Source organism: Pongo pygmaeus, chromosome 11, assembly GCF_028885625.2.
Source record: "Pongo pygmaeus isolate AG05252 chromosome 11, NHGRI_mPonPyg2-v2.0_pri, whole genome shotgun sequence".
Classification (NCBI taxonomy): domain Eukaryota; kingdom Metazoa; phylum Chordata; class Mammalia; order Primates; family Hominidae; genus Pongo; species Pongo pygmaeus.
Window position 1 is genome coordinate 74716804 of NC_072384.2, and position 24669 is coordinate 74741472.

Here is a 24669-nt window from a genome sequence, read left to right on the forward strand (position 1 = left end):
CAGTACATGGCAGCTTTTATATTTTAGCATTTATTAAAAAGCTGTAACTTGAATAAAAATTTAAGATAATGGCACAACTGGATAGCATATTTCAAAATTGTTTCCATTTCCCTGGGACTTCTTATATATTACAGGTAACCTGTTGAAAGTATTTTTATTTTATATATGTTGCATGCTCTTCTGATTATTTAAAAAGAAACATCAAGGCAGTCAGGATGAATTTTCACTGATTCCATTCACTTAAAAATGAAAAAATTCATCCTAGAAATTCAAATAAGCAAGTTTCTAGTTTCCTAGAAACCAAGAAAAGCTCCACAGGGGAAACCAAAATAACCAAAGAATTATGGATACCTAAAATTCACTGCAAGGCACTCTTGCTGGACACTGAAACCAATGAAACTAGATATAACATTTAAATGGCTTAGTTGCCTTTGACCCAGGCAATTTGTACACATCTAAATTTAAATCTGCTACGTCAATGGAGATTTGTTCTAATCTTCAGAATGAGTACTTCAGCCATTGTTTGGGATACATTAATCTGGTAAAAAGTTCCAAATTGAGCAAGTCCGACTAATTCCTTTGAGTTACCCCGAATATTAAAAACATGTAAGTCAGTGATCATTACCAATACTCAAGAGTTAGAAATAATATGAATTTAATAAACTGGTAACATAAAAAATTCTTAACTTACAAATACCTCTACTTACTTGGACTTACACAGTAACTATAACCATTCAGATTTCATCCATGAACCAAAAAGTAAATTAGAAAATATAGCAAACAGGTGTACATAAAAGCTCAGGCATGACATTTTCTACCTTGTTTCTTAACCAGAAAGCTGAATGTAAAATAATTTAGCAGGCTGACATGGTGGCTCACGCCTGTGATCCCAGCACTTTGGGAGGCCGAGGCAGTTGTATCACTTGAGGTCAGGAGTTCAAGACCAGCCTGGCCAACTGGTGAAACCCTGTCTCTACAAAAAATACAAAAATTAGTTGGGCGTGGTGGCAGGTACCTCTAATCCCAGCTACTCGCTACTCGGGAGGCTGAGGCAGGAGAACTGCTTGAACCCAGGAAGCAGAGGCTGCAGTGAGGTGAGATTGTGCCACTGCACTCCAGCCTTGGTGACAGAGTGAGACTCCGTCTCAAAAAAAATAAATAAAATAATTTAGCAGACTTGGGCCTCCTTAAGTGATAAGTGACAGAAACATAAAAATCAAATAATAAAAGTTAAGCAATCTAAAGGCAAGTCTATTGGGTCAAACAGTTCCTCACACCCCAATAACAATGAATTACATCACTGTATTTAAGTACAGAACAAAAATTGATGCTCATAATAACTCTAAACCGTTAATTAAAAGATTAGATTATTTAGAATACTGTATTTGAGGCAAGAATGGGTAGATAGTAATCAAAGTACAGAAGGTAAAATTTAAAACAGTTTGGCTTGAAAAGAAGCTGTCATTTAGAAAACACCTTCTCCAACTGGTGTCAATACTGCTAATTATAGTTCAGTATTAATGACACTATTGATGAAACCATGTTATGAATAATCCAATGTATATTACCCAATGTATATTACCCATCCTGTCAGCTTGATTTTGAGACTGATGTCTACAAGTTTCTCTCATTAAATCCTGTAACAGGAAATGGGCTGGATATTTATTTTTAGTCAAGAATATACAATCTTTTACAATCTGGTGATGGTGACCATAATGATTTTCAACTCTCACTGCTCTTCTGATATACTCTATCCTTTAACACCAAACACTAGTGATGCTTCAAGCCTCTCATACCCTTGCTACCTTCACATTAGTTTGAACCATATGAAATAACCAGTATTTGTCTTGACTTACAAAAGTAACAGTTTGAAATTGCTAGCTAAATACATACCGTTGTCTTTATCCCCTCTTTTTTGTCTTGCTAAATATTTAAGTGTCAACTCAGAACAGTTTAGAATGCACAGGAAAATAAGTTAGGTGCCTATTTCTGTGTTCCCACAGCCATATACTTTTGTGTGTATACATATAGATCTCTTCCATAGTACTTATCACACTGGATTGTAACTTTTGGTGTACTTGTTTGCTACCTCTACCAGACTGGGAATTTCTTGAAGGCAGAACATATCTTTTCCTTGGTATCCCCAGAGCACAGCACATTGCCTGATATGGACTGAGTAGACAGACATATTTTAGAGAGGACCACGTAATTCTATGTCTAGGACGTAAAAAATATCAAAGAAGGTGAAATGAAAAAGCTTAAATAATATGAATCTGGTCAGAGGTCCTAACTTCATCATTTATAGCAATAATCTCACCAATACAGCTACATTGTTAATTTTCTCAGTTATGTAAATTGGCATATTATATAGTATCACCTCAATTACGGAACTCTAAAAATCACAAATGCCTTCTCTCTTAAACACTCTATACATTCACAATAAACCATATTATGAAACAAAATGCTATATGTGATAAAAGTACTGAAAGTGTTATGCGTTGGCTAGCTAATTGATATAAAATAATTGATTTAAATATAGACTGGGTGTGGTGGCTCATGCCTGTAATCCCAGCACTTTGGGAGACTGAAGCGGGCAGATAACTTGAGGTCAGGAGTTTAAGACCAGCCTGGCCAACGTGGTGAATCCCTGTCTCTACTAAAAATATAAGAATTAGCTGGGTCTGGTGGTGCGTGCCTGTAATCCCAGTGACTTGGAAGGCTGAGGCAGGAGAACTGCTTGAACTCAAGAGGTGGAGGTTGCACCACTGCATTCCAGCCTGGGCTACAGAGTGACATTCAGTCACAAAAAAATGAAATAAATAAATACATACACACACAAATTCTCTCTTTAAATAGACAGGTCTGAAACTGATGAACAGGACATCAATTTCTACATTTCAAACTTAACTGTTGGTGGTATTCAGGCTGTTGATCTAATTAGACTATCTGGTTTACTAACATATAGTTGTAACATGAAGAAGCCAGTAGCCAGGAAAGGTTAATGAACATCAAGGACTGAAGAGGTACAGTACTTGATTCTTCTTACAACGTATATTTGTGCTAACTGAATTTTAATTGGCATTAACTTGGAGAAACAATGGAAAAGGCCAAGAAGAAGAAATTAAAAATAAAAACTTTTGCACATTCTTTTATTTTTAAATTTCTGTTACTTTTTTTCTTTTAAAAACTCTGCACATTCTTGTATATAAATTTGCATGTATCTAAAAGGTATAATATACAAGCATGCTGTAAATTATATTTATCCAAAATTCAAATAAGCAATTTTTTCCACTACACCTTTTAAATGGCAGAAATGGTTAAGAAATAAACCAACAAATTCAAGGTCTGCACAATACAAATTCAGTCCAATTTTTTACATTGTCCTGATCTAAAATGTTTTACAGTAACATTTTCCTAATGATGATTCTGAAGCTCAAAAGTGACTTTTGGATGACAGGTTACAAATTAAATATAACTTGTATTATCACTGTACTCTAGTAGTCGATTTCATTAAAAGATGGTATCACCACTAGATTAAAAGCAGCAAATGAGACACAATTACTGGCTAGGAATTGGGACAGAGAGAAATACTGCAAAGCAAACATAGCTGGAGTGCAGGTTAGGCATGAGGGTGGGCCAAAGCTTGAAGAAGTGGATTAGTTGAGCTGTACAGCCCTAGTAAGTATAAGCATATGCTAGTGGTCAAGACCAGGTCAAGCGGGGGTTGGAAATAGGATGCTCATGCAGGTAAAGGTTTTATAACTGAATTAGTTAGAAGAGACAAAAGCTGAGTGGTTCCTAAGTCATATATATACACACATTTATTTCTTTTAGTAGAGATGGGGTTTCACCATCCCAGCCTCAACTGATCTACCTGCCTCAGCCTCCCAAAGTGCTGGAATTACAGGAGTGAGCCACTGCTCCTGGCCTCATTTATGATAAATATAGTAAATTCAACAAACTACTCCAAGCATTCAAGAATTCTAGTCTTATAAAGAAAATACTGTATTCCTAAAAATAAAGATAGGCATGATTTATTACTATTCAGATAAGATGGCTGCATAAGTCATGATTTTAATTCTGAAATCTTTATATTAAGAAAGATCAGAAGACAGGTAGAGAGAGAGAAGGGGCTGCTACACAAATATAATGGGAAGACTCCTTAAGTTTCTATACACAGAGACCTCAGAATATAAAAACAGAGGTTACACACACACACAAAACCAGTTTGCTTAAGCCAAAATAAATATCAAGGGGATGTTCAGCCACAAAAAGACTTATTATTAAATGAAAAAAAAAATGTACACCTCTTACTATTTTTTGGATTATTTTAGACTAGATTTTAGTTGGATTCGGCCTCCAAAGTCCTTCTGGTTGTACTATCTACTATTTGTGAGTTAGTATACTTGCAGGATATGTTAGTTATCTTCCTGGGTCATTCTGAAGATGAAGTTAAAATAAGAGATATAAAAGCATTTTGAAAATGTAAAAGTCTCATTCAAATGTGAGAAATCATCACTTTGTCAAAGTAAAACATATTTGGAAAGATGAACAGATGCTAAAAGAAATTATTATTCTGGTCTAAAATCTGATGTAAATTATTTTATCATTATCTCTACCACCGCTCCACTCTAATAATGTGGCTACTCAAAGGTTAATTACATAGCAGCAAACAAATTTTTCTTACATTGTCTACGTAATGTAAATCAGCCTACTGAAATCATCACACGACAGCCAACTGACTAATCAATCAAAACTTTTATTGATATTTGGCCATGAATATCAGGTATTCCCTAAATTTATGATCTTTGACTTTCTACTTCAGCCATTACCCCCAAAAATAAAGACACAGTATTGAATAGTTTCTTATTTTGTGGAATTTCTCATTGCTATGAATTTTTAAAATGTTTAAGCCTCACAAAAGGCAGTTAAGTATCAAGATTCCCTCCGCACAGTTCCAAGGGTTATCGTGGAATGTAAAACTTTACACATGAAAACAAACTAGTTTTTTAAAAATTTATATTTTTAACTGAAAAAAAGACAGAGTTCTCATTAGAGCTATAAAATACTTTGGAAACACTTTGCAAAATGAATGGGAATGACTCCTTTCCTATTCTCACACTTTAATTACTTGTTTCATGTCTGTCTCCTCTGCCACAAATTCTGTAAGTGCAAAGACAATGTCTTTTTCGCTGTTACCCATATCTAATAATACGCCTTGCACATAATAGATGCATAATGACAGAATGAAAAATAACTAGCATCTGCACAGTGTAGTTACAACACTGTTCTATAACTTATTTCAGTTGCTTTTCATAATAGTACTTATTCTATCACAGTTTGACGGAGAAAAAAAGGCTTAGGAAGATTCTTAGTAAAAGCCTCAAATATAAGTATTAGATCTCAAACTCAGAATAAAATGCATGAGATGATGGCAGCTACACTAATACCCCTTTCTTTCATCTAGAATATAGTTAAAAACTCAGTGGAAAAAAGTGGAAGATAGATCATAGAATTCAGAAATTAAATCAAAAAGGTATTATAAAGTATCTTCCAATTATTGTTATTTTTTCCTATTTCAAGTGATAAATACTGAAATAAAATATTGTCTGGTACCAGAAATAAAAGATTTAATCTCATTTTCTATAAGTCAACAGACCAATAAAACCTTTTCCACATCATTAACTTATGAGTAAATAATTCTCTAGCTATAAAAGTGTGCTTTTATTAATTTATTGTGCTTCCACTCCACACACATTTTGCAGTATCTAAGTTATTAGGTTGGTGCAAACAGAATCAGAGTTTTTGCCATTGAAAGTATGTTTTGCCGTTACTTTTAATGGCAAAAGCTGCGATTCCGTTTGCACCAACCTAATATAACAGCCAAATCCACACAAAAATAATTATCAAGTTGTACCCACAGAGTAACTGTTAAGCAGCTACTGTTAGTAAAGAAAAGAAATCTGTTTTTTGTTCATAAGGAAACATGCTACATTTATATACTGAAAATTAACCCCCATAATGAGTATAACTGAAAGACAAAGCTATAAACAGGTAAAAACCATTTCAAGTAAAAGATAACAAAATTAACAAAATAGATATTACTTTAAAAATACAGTAACTGGCTGGGTGCGGTGGCTCATGCCTGTAATCCCAGCACTTTGGGAAGCCGAGGCGGGCAGATCACTTGAGGTCGGGAGTTCAAGACCAGCCTGACCAACGTGGAGAAACCCATCTCTACTAAAAATACAAAATTAGCCGGGTGTGGTGGCGCATGCCTGTAATCCCAGCTACTGAGGAGGCTGAGGCAGGAGAATTGCTTGAACCTGGGAGGTGGAGGTTGCAGTGAGCTGAGATTGCACCATTGCACTCTAGCCTGGGGAATAAGAGCAAAACTCTGTCTCCAAAAAAAAAACAATAATTTATAACCAACAGTATTCAATTTTTGGTCTAGATTACCATAAATGTCTCTAATATAATTTGATGAAATTGCTCTTTTAGCAATGATTTGGGAAAACTAAAACATGATTAAATTTAGTGAATGCGGCAATAAGGTTGAATATATTTTAAGGCCTAATATGTATTTGGTAAAAATATGAACAATCATACCTCAACACTTGTTAAACCTTGTATTACATATAAAATATATAAGTAAACTATGGGTCATTACAGCCCACTACACTGATCAGCTAAGCCTACATGTCACATGAAGGATCATCAAGGAAATACAGAATTGATTAATGTTTTCACATAAAGTAGGGTTTAATTATTTCTTTGATATTCAATTTTCTTTACAAGTCATTCTGTTCTTCACAGTTAACGGTTTTGCTGTTGGCAGACTAAAAGAAATTTTTCTCCCTGAATCTATTATAGGCATGTTAACTCTTCACATTCTGAAAGCTAAAATCTGTCACTTTTAAAAAACTTATTTTACTTGCCAAATAAGTAGAAAACAACAAAAAGTCAAAATAATATATTGACTTGAAACAATAACAGAATATCATCATTGAAGTACCCTTTCTTCCCAAACCATCCATGCTCTCAGTTCCCTCCTTACCATCGTTTGCACCTTGGTACATGTCATTTCTAAAATGCTACCTATACTTAGGGAGTCATTTCTATACCAGTTCCTATACCTATACATTTACCCATCTAACTGTAAACCTTTTTATTAATAAGAAAGGATTATGCTTTATTAAGCATAATAATAATGCTTAATTTAGATGTAACTGACCTTTTTTGGTAATTTACCGAGGTGAGATTCATATAACATAAAGGTAATCAGTTTAAACTAGCATTTAGTACATTCACAATGTTGTGTAACTACCACCCTCTGTCTAGTAACAAAATATTTCCATCGCTCCAAATTAAAACCCTAACCCACTAAGCAATTTCTCCTTATTATCCCTCCCCCATTAATATGCCATCTCTCTCTATGGATTCATTTATTCTGGGTATTTCACATAAATGGAATGATACAACATCTGATGTTTGTTCTGTATTCTTTCACTTAACATAATGTTTTGAGGTTCCTCTACACTGTAGCATATACTTCATTCCTTTTTATGGCGGAATAATATTCCATTGTACATATAAAGCACATCCATTCATCTTGGATGGACATTTGGGCTGTTTCCAACAACTTTCTTTTTGCCCAAACATATATATCCTAGGTATTTTCCCAGATTAATATAAATAGATGGATACAATGCTTTTTCTTTTTTGGAGAAGTATTTTAAGTAAAATCCTTGATAATATATCATTTTGGCTCCTATTTTAAAATGCATTTCTAAATCTAAGATGATGCCATCATCACCCAGTTTTTAATGGTCAAAAATACTGGTTTTACTTCTTCTGTACGTAATTTGAGGTATTAACTAAACTCAAGTTCAAATGTAGAGCTTAATTTAGTGATTTCCTAAATTTAGCTTCCATTTAATAGTCTCATGCTTCAAAAAATGATGTCAGCAAACTTCTACCTAATGATAAATCTTTATTTCTCCAATCAAAAAACTTCTACCCAAATTAGGAAGTATATACAAAGCACTGCTACAATAACGACATTTTAATCATAGACTGTGTGACAGAAAAAAAATGAAATAAATAGAGTCAAGATTATATTTATTTTGAATACTTAATTTTCCATGGTTTTCTGCAATAATAAAGGGCTAATAGTGGTAACTAGTGCTGCAGTGTAACTAAGGAAACAGCAATATCTCATTAAAAGGTATTAAGATTGCTCTAAAATGGGTCAAAGCAGAAAACTTGCCCAGCTTAAAATCCCTGTAAATAATAACATATATGTATGTACTACTTCATAGTTTTCAGGTACTTTTACTTCTTAAATAAGGCACAATAAGCCAAATTACAAAGGAAAATAATGGTAAATTTGTCTTACTAGTTAAAATTTTCTGTACGAAGAAACCCTTGAATTGACTGATTTATCTAACAACACAGAGAAGTGGTATTACCACATCTATTCCACAGGTAAGACAACTAAAGACAACAATGATTGTGTTTTATGTCATACAACTATAAAATAGCAGGTCATTCAGAAGATTTTGTTAGTTAAGAACAGAAAAAAAAATACACATACCTAAATCACTTTGTTAATGTAATATGTGAAAATTTAAATAATAATAAATATTCTAACAGACTTGATATAAAATAGCCATTTTTGCAGCATAAATTAGTACCTACAGTCTATATTATTAAAAAAAAATTTAGAAATGTCTTCTAAAAATTTCTGAGACTTGTTCTTGATTAAAAATTTATCAGATGATGGGCTGGGCACAGTGGCTCACGCCTGTAATCTAGCAATTTGGGAGGCTGAGGCGGGTGGATCACCTGAGGTCAGGAGTTTGAGACCAGCCTGGCCAACATGGTGAAACCCCATCTCTACTAAAAATACAAAAATTAGCCAGGCGTGGTGGTGCGCACCTGTAATCCCAGCTACTTGGGAGTCTGAGGCAGGAGAACCACTGGCACCTGGGAGCTGGAGGTTGCAGTGAGCTGAGATTGCACCACTGCACTTCAGCCCAGGTGATAGAGTGAGACTCCGTCTCAAAAACAAAAAAACAATTTATCAGATGATAAATGATAAATTATATTTCTTAATAAACCCTAGAAGATAAGCACATATTTTAAGTCTATGTGATGTGGTAAGTTGTATTAAAAATTTCTCCTAAATCATTAAAATAAAATCGTTAAAAATAAGTTCTGCAAGACAATCTATTTGTTCTATCATGTCAATATTCAAAGCACAATAAAGACTTAAAGATGCCTGCTTCACATTAAAAAAATTTAAATTATAAAACTTACATTTGGTTAAATGCTATGTCTGATGCTAAAAACTGTTTCCTAACCATTTAAACAGACAATTATATTGGTGATATCTTAAAGACAGATTTAAGAAGACAGCAGGTCTCTTACCATCAATTATGATTATACAGAAAGATTCATTTTTAACTGGGTATGGATAATTCAGAAGACTGAGCTAGACTAATAACAACTGCAATTCATTAACATCAATTTTCTAGTTGATACTTATCAGTTGGTAGTTTAAGATTATATAGGAGAATATTTATGTTAAAAAACACAACAAAAACAAAAGGAAGGAAGAAAAACAAAGGAAACAGATTCGGTGCTGCCTTAAAACTTTATACTCCATGAGGTTTTAAGAAATGTATCTGAGGCACATTGGCAGGGCAGTATGAAATGATCTGTACTGCCACTGGCCATATTGTACCTGGTCTGTGGATAATTAGAGTCCTTCAGTTTCCAAAGCTGTCAATCTGGCACCTTTCACGAGCAATATATTCACTTTAAATAAAACAAAACAGAACAAAATTTATAATTCAAAGAATGAAAGAATTTAAAAGTAAAAACTGCTACTGAAGCAACTTTATAGTTGTGCTATAAACCAAAAAAATAGACAAGAAAAGTGAAATAACAGTGATATTTTTAAATTTTAAAATTCTCTGCACTTTATATCACAACTTTATAAAGTTCAAACCAGATAGTTTAGCTACTTTTGTACGCAGGTAAACACATTTTAAATTTCTTCACTGTATCAGCGTTGAAAGTTTTATATTATTTCATCTCAGCATCCAAACAAACAGTTTACAAAACTATGATTTACTACAGATTCCATACACACCCAATATCACGTCCTAAAATGTTTGGAGGCCCAACTAGAAATAAAAAAAAAAATCTATGTTCACAATTATTAAAAAAGAAAGAAAACAAAATTCACATATATGCACCATACCTGCAGCTGACCATTTAATGAACTCAAGTCTTCGGCTTTCTTCTCTAAAGACTGAACCCAGACTTTCCTTTTTTGTCGGCATCTTGAAGCTGCTGCTCTATTTCGCTCTAAAAACTTTCTCCTTTTTTCATCAGGATCTTCGTTAGCTGCTCTTCTCCGACGACCACTTGTACTTTGGGTCTGTGGAGTCGTGTGAGCTGGAGAAGCCTATTATAAACAGAGATGAAAGCCTGTTATATTTGTATCTAGTGAGTGAATTAACATAGGCAGTAAAGGGTGTCAAAGGGGGAGAGCAACTGTATTTTCTAAGTCTTGTTGAATACATCAGTATGTTGGGGCAATATGAAAATCACCCTGTGGTTTAACTTCCTTCTTGAATATACTTATGTTATGAGCTATGCTATAACACAATTCTCACTAGTGCAATGTCACAGTAAATGTATTCTTCATGTATATTTTCATTTACATACAAATATGAAAAAATTTAAAATACAATACAAATGATATATAGAAATATTTTTCCAAGTATATTTTAACAGATTTTATTACATTATTAAATCCCTGGAAAACTGATTATAAATTTCTCAAAACATTTAATAACTTCCTATTTAAATTCATGATAGAAAACCATGATTTCTACGCTATTTTTAAATTAAATATCTCATATTAAATGTCAATTTTCTTAAAATTTGTTTCTCTAAAGTTATGGAGTGAAAATATGTATATTCTTTGGTATATTCAGCTTTTCTTCAGTTTGTGAAATTTAGGGTCACAGTCTTTTTCTAAGGGTCAAGTTCTTGTATTTATTAATACTCATTTTTCTGGTAGGGAGAATCCCACAGGAGCCTTAATTTTCATTTTAATTGTTCCCTCTGCTCCCCAATGAATCAGCTTGGTTATCTCAGATTAGCAAGAGAAAGAAATCTTCAGTCACTAGTAATATTGTCTAGTGTATAAGACTATAAAACAACAGGTACCTTCAAGCCTTTCACAAACCCCAAAACTGTGCCACAGAACAAATGAATAAGGGTGTCAAAAAATGAACTCTTGGCCGGGCGTGGTGGCTCATGCCTGTAATCCCAGCACTCTGGGAGGCCAAGGCGGGTGGATCACTTGAGGTCAGGAGTTCGAGACCAGCCTGGCCAACATGGTGAAAACCAGTCTCTACTAAAAATACAAAAAAATTAGCTGGGCGTGGTGGTGCATGCCTGTAATCCTAGATAATCGGGAGGCTGAGGCACGAGAATCGCTTGAACCCGGGAGGCAGAGGTTGCAGTGAGTCAAGATAACACCACTGCATGCCAGCCTGGGCAATACAGTGAGACTCAGTCTCAAAAAATACAAAAAAAAAAAAAAAGAAAGAAAGAAGAAAATGAACTCTTGGAAATGGTGTAGAGAAAAGAACACTTCGTGGCTATAGGCACATAATCCAAAGGAGAAGCCTGAAAACAATCTTTTACCTATAATTTATTATATTTAAAAATGGTATGCACAAATAAAATTTGTTTTCTCCTTATCTATGTAATACAAGTCTTACATAAAGCTCAAGATAAATTCTGCAGGTAAATTACCAAATTATTTTTCACTCTAACAAATTCCAAAAAATAAAGTTATCATTTCTTTGTCCAAATAACTAGCATTACAAAGAGAGTTATTGCATGTATAAAGTATTTCATGCCTGGGCAACATAGCAAAACCTCATCTCTACAAATAATTTAAAAAACTAGCCAAGTGTGGTGGCATGTGCTTATGGTCCTAGTTACTCAAGAGGTTGAGGTGGGAGAGGATTGCTTGAGCCTGGGAAGTGGAGGCTGCAGTGAGCCATGATCGCACCACTGCACTCCAGCATGGGCAACAGAGGATGATCCCGTCTCAAAAAAGAGATATTTTAATTGTAATAAAGATTAAGCATTTAAATTAGAGCGTTTATTTTACTTACATAATTGCAACTTAATGTTTTAGAAAAATATTTCTATGGCTGACTTCAAGATTTGCAATCTTGAAATTTTTTTCTTCATCCTCCTATTTCTCTTTTTCTTTCTTTTTTTTTTGAGATAGAGTCTCGCTCTGTGGCCCAGGCTGGAGTGCAATGACGTGATCTTGGCTCACTACAACTTCCGCCTCCTGGGTTCAAGTGATTCCCCTACTCAGCCTCCCGAGTAGCTAGGATTACAGGTGCCTGCCACCATACCCAGCTTAATTTTTGTATTTTTAGTAGAGATGGGGTTTCACCAGGTTGGCCAGGCTGGTCTCGAACTCCTGACCTCAGGTGATCCACTCGCCTTGGACTCCCAAAGTGCTGGGATTATAGGTGTGAGCCACATCCTCCTATTTTTCTTATTGAGAATGGCAGGTTTTTTCTTTTACTCATCTGGCTGAATAAGAGAGAACAGTTTATTTTTGTTTTTAATTGATTGAACTCATTATAGCAAAGACTAATCATAAGTACTAGCAGAATAGCAGAAGCTTAATTTCTGCTACTCAGAGTTACATTTGTATATCTTTATGCCTATCAAGGATTGGAGGCTTCTTAGAAGTGTATACTGCTCCTTCTCGCCCCATGTCTATTAATTCATTCTATTTCATTCAGAAAATACTTATAGGAACTATTCTAGAAACTAAGTATAGCAGTGAACAAACAGATAAAGTCCTGCCCTCATGGGGCTTCCATCCAATACAATAACATATAAAGATATAAATAAAAATTAGATCCAGGGAAACTATAGTTAGTGCAAGAAAGTAAGGACAATAAAAATAAATTATATTCATTTTTTAAAAATAACTCTTTAAAAATGTAAAAAATCATACTTAACTTGCAGATCACACAAAAACACCCATGGGTTGCATATGGCCTGTGAATCATTGTTAAACCCTGAGGTATAATATTAACACACATAACACAATCACTCAGCCCCTCATTTTCCCTTTTGGTCCCTAAGTAAAGTTGGTTAGTGGATGACAACCACAACTACATTTCATTATATATTAAGTTTTTAAAAGACAAGATACAGTTATGTAAATACCTATGATTAGGTGGCAATCTAAAACTTGTTTATATGTGTTTCTTTGAAAACTTTTGCTTTTTAATGCCAATGCTAATATTCTTCAAGTAAAGATAAAAGGTCTAAATAGAATTCTGAAACATTTAACAGGAGTACAATAATCTTTTACTAGAAAGAATTAGAAAGGCACTGCAGGCATATAACAATATCAATCATCTCACAGGCAGTCACAAACTAGAGATAAGTGAAAGGGGTCTCTAGTATAAATAGCTGCCATAAAGCATATTTGCTCCTTTGGTGATGTTTCACAAGTTTTAATTCAGGAATCATTTGATTTATGTTAGTAATGTAATACCTACATATGTGTGTATGTGTGTGAATATTTATCTACCTATTTCTCTAAAAGACCTCTGATTACCTACAAGTGAGATAAGGTTACTTATACAAATAAATAACAAAGAGTAATGTTTTACAATGAGTGAGCAAATATTAAAAGCAGAAACAAGAATTATTTGTTCTGCTAGTAATGGAAACAGAAAAAACATCTGCCTCTTTGGGACATACACACTTTAATGGCTGTAGATGGCAACACAATACTGAAATATGATATGCATGGTAATCATAAACATATGGCATTTTAGGAAAAAAGGAAAATCAATCATTTTTTAAGAAGAGATTCAAAAAGATTCTTTAGAAATCTTAGTTTTGCTACTTGAAAAAGAACGTAAGATTTAGTTACATACATTTCTGAAGAACACAGCATCCCTTAACAAAGTTGTTATTGTCTATAAAATTTACAGAACTTAACCTATTAAATTTTCCTATAACGTCAATACTTTGGTTACACAGGAGAACAGTTCAAATCAAACCTGTTTATGCCACAGCAAGAAAAAATATCTAGTGTTAATAGTTATGGTTTATGTCAAATTTGTAGTTTTGGACGATAACTAAGAAAACAAGATACAATTTCATTCTTCTCACTGTAAGGTTCTAATATTATTTTTCTAGTTATATAACTATTTTCCAAAGTCATAACTCTATAAACTTCCTCAATCAGGAAATAGAGAGTAAAGGAAATTTCTCAAAGCAGTATTCAGTTTCACTGTCCTAAAATCAACAGAAAAAGATGTTTTCTTTAAAAAGAATTGTGACCAACATATATGGACACCCACAGAAATATTTACAGGTGTCCTGAACAGAAAAACTGCTCTATTATGTTTATTTTTATATCAATACTTGTACACTGAGCTACCTTTCCCTGAGGCTTTTGATACACCTTTGGAATAACAATATGACCAGAGTAATATTTTTTAAATAAGTCGTAAGTTACACTGTACTTGTCTGTTTAAAGATGACAGAGTGCTGAATAATAAAAACAACACACATACCGGAGTTTCTGTAGTGGATGTGGCTGGCTGTTGTAATGACTGTGGTCGAGATTCCTCTGACTGAGTCCTAACCAATCCGCTACCATGACCTTTGACAGTATCACCATTGGTAACTGGAGGATGTTGCTGGGTCAAAGCAGCTTTTAATCTCTGAAATGCAAACACCATTAAAAAATTTTTTTTAAGTCCTTAAAGATCATCATGAATATCAACAAGACAAACAATAACACCTTAGGTAGTTTCCCTGAGTCTTTTTGCCTAGTACTACTAGAGGATTCTGTATTTTGCTGTTACTAGTGAATTTTGAGAAAATAATAATAAAGGCCTTAAAAATGTAACATCATGTCACTGTCCAAGTAAGCACTGGCACCAAACCTGCAAACAGAGATCAAATGGGCCCAAACTGAGCCTCCTCCAAGAACCTACAGCTGGGTTTGTCTCTCTTAGGTTTTCCCTGTCCCCAGTAAGCAGATCTAGTTCTCTTTTGCTGTTGCAGGTTTGCCAGTTAATTATTGGATTGTACTGGACTCACATTCAGAGCATGATAGATCTAGTATTAGAATGAGGCCCTAGATATTTATGTCTACCACCTTATCAAGAAACAATTTGAATGAAGCTTGTTATGCTATCAATAAAAATTTGTTATATGCAACTATTTTATCTCCTAACCAGTTAGTAAGCTCTCTAAGAGCAGAGATTATCTTATACTTTTGGGTATTTCTTTTAGCAACTGATATAATGATTTGATACATAGGTACAAACAAACATATCTGTTAACTGATAGAAATTGGTTTCTTTAGTGAAAATGGTCATATGTGATCTTTAAGGTGGTTTTGTTATGATCTGTAAATATAAAATAATTTGCAAAGATAATCATACCACAGTATCTCAGCAATGAAAGGGACTTCAGGGATCCAACAGACCTGAGACTATTATTGCTGATATTGTTCTTAGTAACTGAGATGTAGTTCTTGGGCCCCAAATACATATTATTACAGAAATTGGAGTCAGAGTTATGTATATTACGTTTTCCTAAGATTCTTATAGAGGTTCATCTTTGAGGGGATGGAGGCTAATAAGAGAGTGAGAGCCAGCGCAAGTGAGAGGCAAAAAAGAGAGATAGAGATGTGAGAACCATGTTGCAGCCTACCCAGCACTTCCCAAACTTTTTAGAAATAAATAACTGTCTGGGGTGTTAAGTGTTAAGAACACATATTCTTGGCAATCTTTTCCTTTCTTCCTTCCCTGAGTATAGCAGAAAGGAGTGAGTGAGAGAAGAGCTTTTAAAAAAGACCCCCAAATAATACTAGTACAAGTATTTCCATTCACTTCAACTAAGAACAATTCAGAAATTTTTATAACTATTTCAAAACTTGTAATTTCTTCCTTTTCATCTAGGCCTATCTTCTTACTGTCTATCATATATGATCCACATCCCATAAAAACTGAAGCATATATGAAAAGATCACCAGAATTTCAACTGAGGCAGTAATTATGTGTGAACAAATGTTAGTGGACATTTTCTCTCTCTTGCGAATCACTGTATATTCTGGGTGTGATTTTTAAAATAAAGTCAATTTGTAAAAAGAAAAGTTTTCTTGAGATATAAGTTACACATAGCAAGTTAACTCTGTTTAGTGTACAATCCTATTAAATATCTTTTTTTTTTTTTTTTTTTTTTTGAGAGGGAGTCTCGCCTGTCGCCCAGGCTGGAGGGCAGTGGCATGATCTCAGCTCACTGCAACCTTCACCTTCACGGTTCAAGCAATTCTCCTGCCTTAGCCTCCTGAGGAGCTGGGATTACAGGTGCATGCCACCACGCCCGGCTCATTTTTGTATTTTTAATAGAGATGGGGTTTTGCCATGTTGGCCAGGCTGGTCTTGAACTCCTGACCTCAAGTGATCCACCCTCCTCGGCCTCCTAAAGTTCTGGGATTACAGGTGTGAGCCATCGTGCCTGGCCTCTATTGAATTTTAACAAACAAATACACTCATGCAACCTACCCTACAATCAGGATACATAACAGTTTTACCACAATAAAATCCTCATGCCCTTTCCTGTCACACTCTCCTTCTACTCCCTGGCCCTGGAAACGACTGATCTATTTTCTGATTCCAAGAGTTTTGTCTCTTCCAGAAGATCATATACTTGGAAACATACATTGTATAGCCTTTTGAATCTGGCTTCTTTCCCTGAGCACAATGCAGTTGAGATTCACCTGTGTTGTTGTATTATCTGTAGTTTTTTAATGAGTTTTTAATTGTATAGTATCCCCACTTTACACTTTAGGAAACCAGATATCATTTGCTCAAGGATGCAGAGCTGTTAAGCTAGTTCAAATCCTGACTATAAACCCAGATCTCTTTAATTTCAAGTGCAAAATATTTCCATGGCACCATGCTGCATACTTTAACCTTGGTGCTACCAGAAAACACAGGGAAAGATCAAGACAGAGAGTCTGAAACTTTGTGGCTTAATGATTCAAAAGACAATCATAAGGATTTAGAGTGCCAAACCTGTTACTGCAACTGCTAAGCCAGGATCAGGCATGTTTTCTCCCTCTTTTCTGACAGACTACTTCTTTATGAATTATAAAAAGTACCACTTATGTAATATCCTAGTGCTTTCACTGATTAGAACATGCAATGTACTATGGTCTTATACAGCTGAGAATACACTTTAGGTTCAGAACCTAACTCCACCTCAAACTATCTGTGACTTTGAACAAATCATTGATCTTTGAGTCTCAATTTCTTTACCTATAAAACTGGGAATAATAACTTCCTTGCAGAGTTGAGTTGAAAAATAAATATAACATGTAAAACTATCTGACTTGTAAAAGAATTTTTCAGATGTCAGTTTCCTTATTTCTTTTAAGAATACTATTGAGGCCTCTATTTTCTTAGCACGGAGGTCCAAAGAATCAGGATAGTTCCTATGTTTCTGAATTTTCAAAATGTCCTTAAGGGTCACCTTAAGCATTGGTTTGATCCCAGACATATTTTATATATGAGATGTAAAAAGTAAAGTAGAGGTTCCTCTTCAAAGACTTTCCTCCCCATCTAATTAGTAATAAATAATAACTTCTCTTAGAAGCAAAATTTATTCAAAGACCTGTGCTAACACTCAAATATCTGCTAGCTGTAATAAAGAAATCAATGTACTTTATGTTCTTAGCTCCCACAATTTACCTACATATTTGCCCTGGCATGCTTATACTGGTCCAAGCAAGCATTAGGTCATAGCCTGTTCCTCTTCCTTATTTGAAGGTGTTTTTACCTTTCTCAGCATTCCACAAGTTAATTCCTCTTTCCTTTGTTCTCCTCTGCCTTTGCCTCTTTTAAAACTTCTAAGTTGCTAGCCAATCAGGACAAATACAGAATGTGAGGTCCCATTCCAGCCAATGGAAATTGGACACAGCAGTAGGATGGATGCGTCAGGTTATAAATGACCCTGTCTCCTTTGTTCGGTGTACTCTCATGGGAAAACTGCTGGCGAGTGTACCCTTTCTGCAGAAAGTAAAAAAATTGGCCTTGCTGAGGAAATTAAATTTATGTTCAAGTGCTATTTCTTTACAGCACTGGGGAACAAGTAAGCATTCCTAACAGAGACATGCTCAAGACCATAAGAAAAACTGAATTTTTTAGAATCAAGACAAGATTCCTAGTTCCTTTTCTAAACAATCAGAAACAACTATATTAGTAGCTAAAACATAGGAAATTAGGACCCTAATAATTGATGGGATAATGTAGAAGTGGATGGATTAAAACTGAAATTAAATGAGGGACTAAAGTCGTAGCTGGCTAGAATCAGATAGGAATACTTTGGAAAATGATCAAGAAGTATTTAAAGTAGAAAGACCTCAGTTGGAAAAGTGTGGGTCAGAACAAAGGCAGAGAGCCTTGGGAGGTCGCCAGTCTGCATATTTATATATTTTATAAATAGAATGTTAGACATCAAAATACAATGACTAGTACCAAGCCTATAGTGATAAATTGGGGCTTTCATTTCTAGTTTTAAAATGTGCACAAATATAACTAGAGGTAGAAATGTGAGGCTTAGTAAATTATGTGTTTGGAAAAGATTTTTAAGTCCTTAGGTAGAAATTATCATAGAATTGAAGAGCATTTAAAGTTTTACAGTGAAGAGCTTAACTCTCAGAATTAATGAAATACAGTAACTGCACATAGGGGAGCCTGAAATACATAAACATCACTCTCTTGAATAATCTTTAGTAGGGCAAGTTACTACCTTACAGAGCACTTAAAAGCAGCATCAGTATTCATTCATTATCCTTCCTTGACTGCTCTAGGGTATAGAGTACTCATCCAGTGAGGAAGCTCTAATGTTTGCTCCATGCTGTTACATTGATTACAATGGGTCTGGCTTGAAAAGTATGCCAGTGGGTATACAACAGAAGAAAAAGATTTTAAGGGTTAATTAACACTGTTCTAAACTGTCCATTAATTTTTCTAAAACTGCAACAAAAATGCACACACGCTAAAAAAAATTAGACTTAGGTCAAAAAAGCAGTCACTAAATATCATTCATACAAATTTTACAATTAATGTAAGGATATCTACAATCCAGCCATACATATTTGTTAGGTGCATTTGAAGAAGGCCAAATACTTTGGTTTAAAAAAAAAAAATCAATGAAAACAAATGTAATGAACATTTATTTTACAACAGAATTTTGGAGCTAGCAGAGATAATGAAAGTTAATTAGTCCAATCACCATCTTACAGATACAGAAACTCCAAAAAACTGAAGTTACTTCCCAGAATCATAGTTAGCAGAGATAAAACCAGAAATTCTATTTGTTGACTCCCAGTTCACCAAACACATTCTAAACAAAAGCTTTGCCAAACTGGAGCTCTAGTCTAATGTTAAATTTTCTAAATCTATTAGTAATCAATTAAGTTAAGCATCTGATATTGGTCAGTCCATTACTAAGATCAAAATCTCTCTCAATAGGCAAATTTAATATATGTAAATAAAGATTAAGTACTCTAAGAAGTAAAGATTGAGCACTCATAAAAATTAAAGATTTAAGGTGGGGTGTGATGGCTTATGCCTGTAATCTCAGCACTTTGGGAGGCCAAGGCAGGACTGCTTGAGCCCAGGAGTTCCACACCAGCCTGGGCAATATGGTAAAACTCCATTTCTACAAAAAACTTCAAAATTAGCCAGGTGTGGTGGTGCATGCCTGTAGTCCCAACTACTCAGGAGGCTGAGGCAGGAGGTTTGCTTGAGCCCAGGAGTTTGAGGCTGCAGTGAGCTCTGGCCTGGGAAACAGAGCAACACCCTGACTCAAAAAAAAAAAAAAAAAGAAAAAAAAAAAAGGAGGACTTTACAAGGTCTATATTATCCAACATGTACAAGAAAACTTAGGCATAATTTAAATTTAAAGTAAAGGTAGACTTTGTTTGATAAACAAAAATGTCTTCATAATGTTTCTATGAAACAGACCAGTATTTTAATGTTTAATTTTCAGTGATGTAAAGTTAACTACTATATTGAAAACTTTTTTTCTTAGAGAGATATAGATTGTTTCAATTAATTAAAGGATGAATAATTTGTTGTGCTGACCAATCTGACACATTCGCTTTAAGAGGTGATCTCCTAGAAATAATTTGTCATTCAAGTTCTATGTTGCACCCTTGAAAATAAATTTTATCACATCTGTCAGAACTTAGTACGAACAAAGTACTCCATCAGAGTTCAAAGAAAAAAGATAATGTTCTCTAGAAACAATTTATGAAAAAGTCAGATCCATATTTCATATGTGCCACAAAAGCTCATCAGAGTAATAACCCTCCTTCTCCTGAGTGTTATCCTACCATCTGCTGCTCTATTACTTATCTTTATTTTGCAACTAATTAACAGCATAATCTTCTAAATTCAGCAAGTTAATTATCATTATTGTGGTCTTTGCAGCATCATCAGTCCTCATGAAATCTTGTCTCCCCACCCCCAGAGAACGTATGAAAATCAAGTAGGTTGAGAGAGGGTCTGTTTCTTTGGAGTGAGCTCATTAGGTATTTGCTGATTAGCTCGGCATGCAAAGGCAGGTCAGAAGAATTCTGCTGAACATGAGGTTCCATGCAGGGCCCAACCAAGTTAATGTAGGTTTCTGAACATTTGCCAGGATGCCCTCTGTCAGCTCTCAGTAGAAACCCCCTGCAGAAAACCTACTGGCTACCCACTGTGTGCAAAGATATTTCTCAGTTTGTCACACGTCTTAAAAAAAAAAAAAAGATTCTGGAGGATACTATTTAAATACTTTACTAAATCTTAAAATTCCCAGATGATTAACATTTTCTTATTCAGAAGAGCTGCTTTTTGATTACAAATATTACAAAAGAAAATTGTTTTATTAGAAGAGTAATATGATTTACGGGCTTAATGACAAACAAAACCCTGAAACCAAAATTTAGTGACAACTAGTCTAATTCTGTAGAAAATTATATCCTGGGAATTTTTCTGTTGTATTAAAAAGTACTAGATAGTCTTTCATTTTTCGGTCCCTATCGACATTTAACACATTCTTACTGTTCCAAAGGCTTAAAGTTCTTAAAAATTAAAAAATACAAGCTTACTCTGAAGACTTTTTTTTTTTTTTTTTTTTAGCAGAAAAGAAAGATCTTATTTCAGTATTCACAGCACACACAAATACAATGCATACATAATATCTTCCTGGAAAGGCACTGAACATCTGAAAATCAGGGAATTACGAAAACATCCTATGTTAGCATACAAAGTAAATTTCTCTTTAGCTGTAGTGTGCTACTCATTCTTCCATGTTCCAATCCCATTATTTTTAACCACAGGTCATTTTAGCAGAATCACTACTGCTACAATATACAGCATATTATTAACAGATTGTGATCATAAAGGTCTAATAAATTCTTGAGAGAGATGCAGAACCCCAAAAGGATGATGTTTAAAATACTTTCAAAGATCTGAAAACAACAAAGTAAAATCCAACAAAAGCAGTAAAAGAAGAAATTACAAGTTTTAAGGTGGTGGCGGGGTGGGAGGGCGGTGCACAAACAGGTGAAGAGTCAGAAAAATCACTTAATGTGTAACATGAATCTAGGGAACGTGAGCTGGGAACCACTTATTTGGAGAATGTGGACATGGAGTTCTATCTTTAAGGCAGGAAAGAATCAAGTTCTGTGACCATTTATCTGGTCATTAAGAAAGCTCTGTGCACTGGGATACGAACCCATCTTCAATGTTCTTCAGTTGGGATGACAGAATTGTTTATGTGGTGAGTCTTCTTAAGCCCACTGAAGCTTAAAGAAGTAAACCAATACCACTGACATTTTAATTTCAAACTTTAATTTCAAATAAACTATACCTATTTGGTATTTTACGTTCTATAAGTGTCTAATCTAACTTGCCAAGTGGAATAACACATTACCCTTGGACTTTAAGTGAAAATGTTTAATTAAGAGATTGACTTGGGCCTGTGATTTTAGTTGTAAGTGCTGAGATAATGGGCCTGTGATTTTAGTTGTAAGTGCTGAGATAATCTTAAGTAAGCTTCTAAATAATTAATGAATATTTAAGAAAACTATGTATCACTGTAAGTTTAGTTAAATTTAAGAATTATTAAAGTACTTAAGAAAGTCAGACAATTGAGAGAATTATTGAGTACATAGCTTTACATGTATATAGCTTAGCGTGTTTAAGATTATATTTTAAGCTCTTTAAAAGCAATCATTACATAACTGTACATGTAAATTGCCTTGGGAACTTAGGAAAGCACTAGGTTTTTAAACTTGTAATCTTAATAAATCTTATATTATTTTTTAAAAGTAGTCCCTGAATAATCATTATGTGTACAAGTCACCATCAAGGGCATTAAAATCTGCCCCCCGACAAAAAATATGAAATCAAAACCCAAAACAAAATAGCTCATTGATAAAATACAATCCTAATTGCTACACATGCTGGAAAAAAAAACCATAATGGTCTTCTTAGAAGAACATTCTTTTTTGACTCTCCTGATGGTCACTGAACACATTTGCAAGAAAAATCTCAAAATCTAAGATCATGTCTATTGAATTTCTTAGAACCCAAGAAATGTTTGCCATGTAACAATTGATAGAAATAGTTGTTAAACGATATTGTTAATATAAAAAGAATATTGAAGTGTGAAATAATTTCTATGCAACAAAAAAATTCAAGTAACCAGAATTCTCTTATCCAGTACACTGACATTTTAAGTTACCAGTTCAGGTTACTATACCAGCATAGCAATATCTACTGTTTCACAAATGAGCTGAAATAAATAGCTATGATCTATTAGAAAATGGAAATAAAGGAAAATCAAATATACCAAAGATGGTAAGTTCCCAAACCACAACGTAATTAAAATATAAATCAATATGAAAAAGATAAATAGAAAAGCCTTGAAATATTTGGAAATTATACAGTGCACTTCTAAATAACTCACAGGTCAAAGAAGAAATCACAGGAGAAATTTAAAAAGTAATGACAATAAAAGTATAGCATATCAAAATTTGTGCTTTAAATGTCTATATTAGAAAAAAGATTTAAATAGATAATCTAAGCTTCTACTTTAAGAAACCCAAAAAAGATAAGCAAATTAAGCTTAATTAAGTAGGAAAAACAAATATTAAAGACAAAAGTAAGTCAATGGGAGTATAAACATACCATTAAGAAAAATAAAGGCAAGCTACACACTAACAGAAAATAGACAGTAGAAATATATGTACCTCTCTCTCTAACAAAAACCTTATATCCGGTATAAATAAAGAATTACAGGCTAAGTGCAGTAGCTCACGCTATCGCAGCACTTTGGGAAGCCGAGGAGGGTGGATCACCTTAGGTCAGGAGTTTGAGACCAGCCTGGCCAACATGGTGAAACCCATCTCTAAAAATACAAAAATTAGCTTGGTGTGGTGGCAGGTGACCGTAATCCCAGCTACTAGGAGGCTGAGGTGGGAGAATCACTTGAACCCTGGGAAGGGGAGGCTGCAGTGAGCCAAGATCTTACCAGCGCACTCCAGCCTGAGTGACAAAGAGAAAGACTGTCCAAAACACAACAAAAAAAAATTCCAGCCAGGTGCAGTGGCTCACGCCTGTAATCCCAACACTTTGGAAAGCTGGGGTAGGCAGATCACTTAAGGTCAGGAGTTTGAGACCAGCCTGGTCAACATGGTGAAACCCTATCTCTACTAAAAATACAAAAATTAGCTGCATGTGGTGGCGGGAGCCTGTAATCCCAGGCTGAGGCAGGATAACTGTGTGAACCCTGGAGGCAGAGGTTGCAGTGAACTGAGATTGTGCCACTGCATTCCAGCCTGGGCGACAGAGCAAGACTCTGTCTCAAACATAAATAAATAAATAAAAATAATAATGCAATAATAAAAACAATTGGCCAGGTGCGGTGACTCTCATGCCCGTAATCCCAGTACTTTGGGAGGCCGAGGAGGACAGATTGCCTGAGCTCAGGAGTTCAAGACCAGCCTGGCAGAGCAATCTTTATAAAAAAATACAAGTAGTCCCAGCTACTTGAGGGGCTAAGGCAGGAGGATCACTTGAGGCTGGGAGATCCAGGCTGCAGTGAGCCAAGATCATACCACAACACTCCAGCCTGAGTAACAGAGCCAAACCCCGTCACAATCAATCAATCAATCAATAAAAGAAAAACAGCACAATTTTTTAAATGGGCAAAAGACCTCACAACTAATGTCTGGCCAAAAAGGAAATGGAAATTAAAACTATGAGACACTGCTAAACAGCTCTAGAATGTCCACGATTAAAAAGACAGGGAGAACCAAATGCTGACAAGAATGTGGGAACAACTGGAATTCCCATACACTGCTGGTAGGAACGTAAACCTTTGGGTAAAGGTTTAGCAATTTCTTATAAAGTTAAATGTATACCTACCCTCTGACTTGGCAATTCTACTTTTAGCTGTTTAGTCAATAAAATGAAAATATATGGCCATGAAAAGAGTTATATAAGAATG

The 24669-nt window shown here is 34.6% G+C and overlaps 1 protein-coding gene across 9 annotated transcripts in view; it reads right to left on the reverse strand.

The window, feature by feature from the left end:
• The window catches only part of ATF2 (activating transcription factor 2), a 93690-nt gene that overhangs the window by 8614 nt on the left and 60407 nt on the right, over positions 1 to 24669 (reverse strand). For 8 of the 9 annotated variants that reach the window (XM_054476896.2, XM_054476886.2, XM_063647627.1 and 5 more), the window contains 2 exons: positions 14661 to 14810; positions 10271 to 10477 (listed from right to left, as the gene is read on the reverse strand). In XM_054476896.2, the coding sequence (XP_054332871.1) occupies positions 10271 to 10477; positions 14661 to 14810 (357 nt within the window). Of the gene's footprint in view, positions 1 to 9748; positions 9823 to 10270; positions 10478 to 14660; positions 14811 to 24669 lie in introns of all 9 variants that reach the window. The other variant, XR_010122841.1, reaches the window with a different exon arrangement.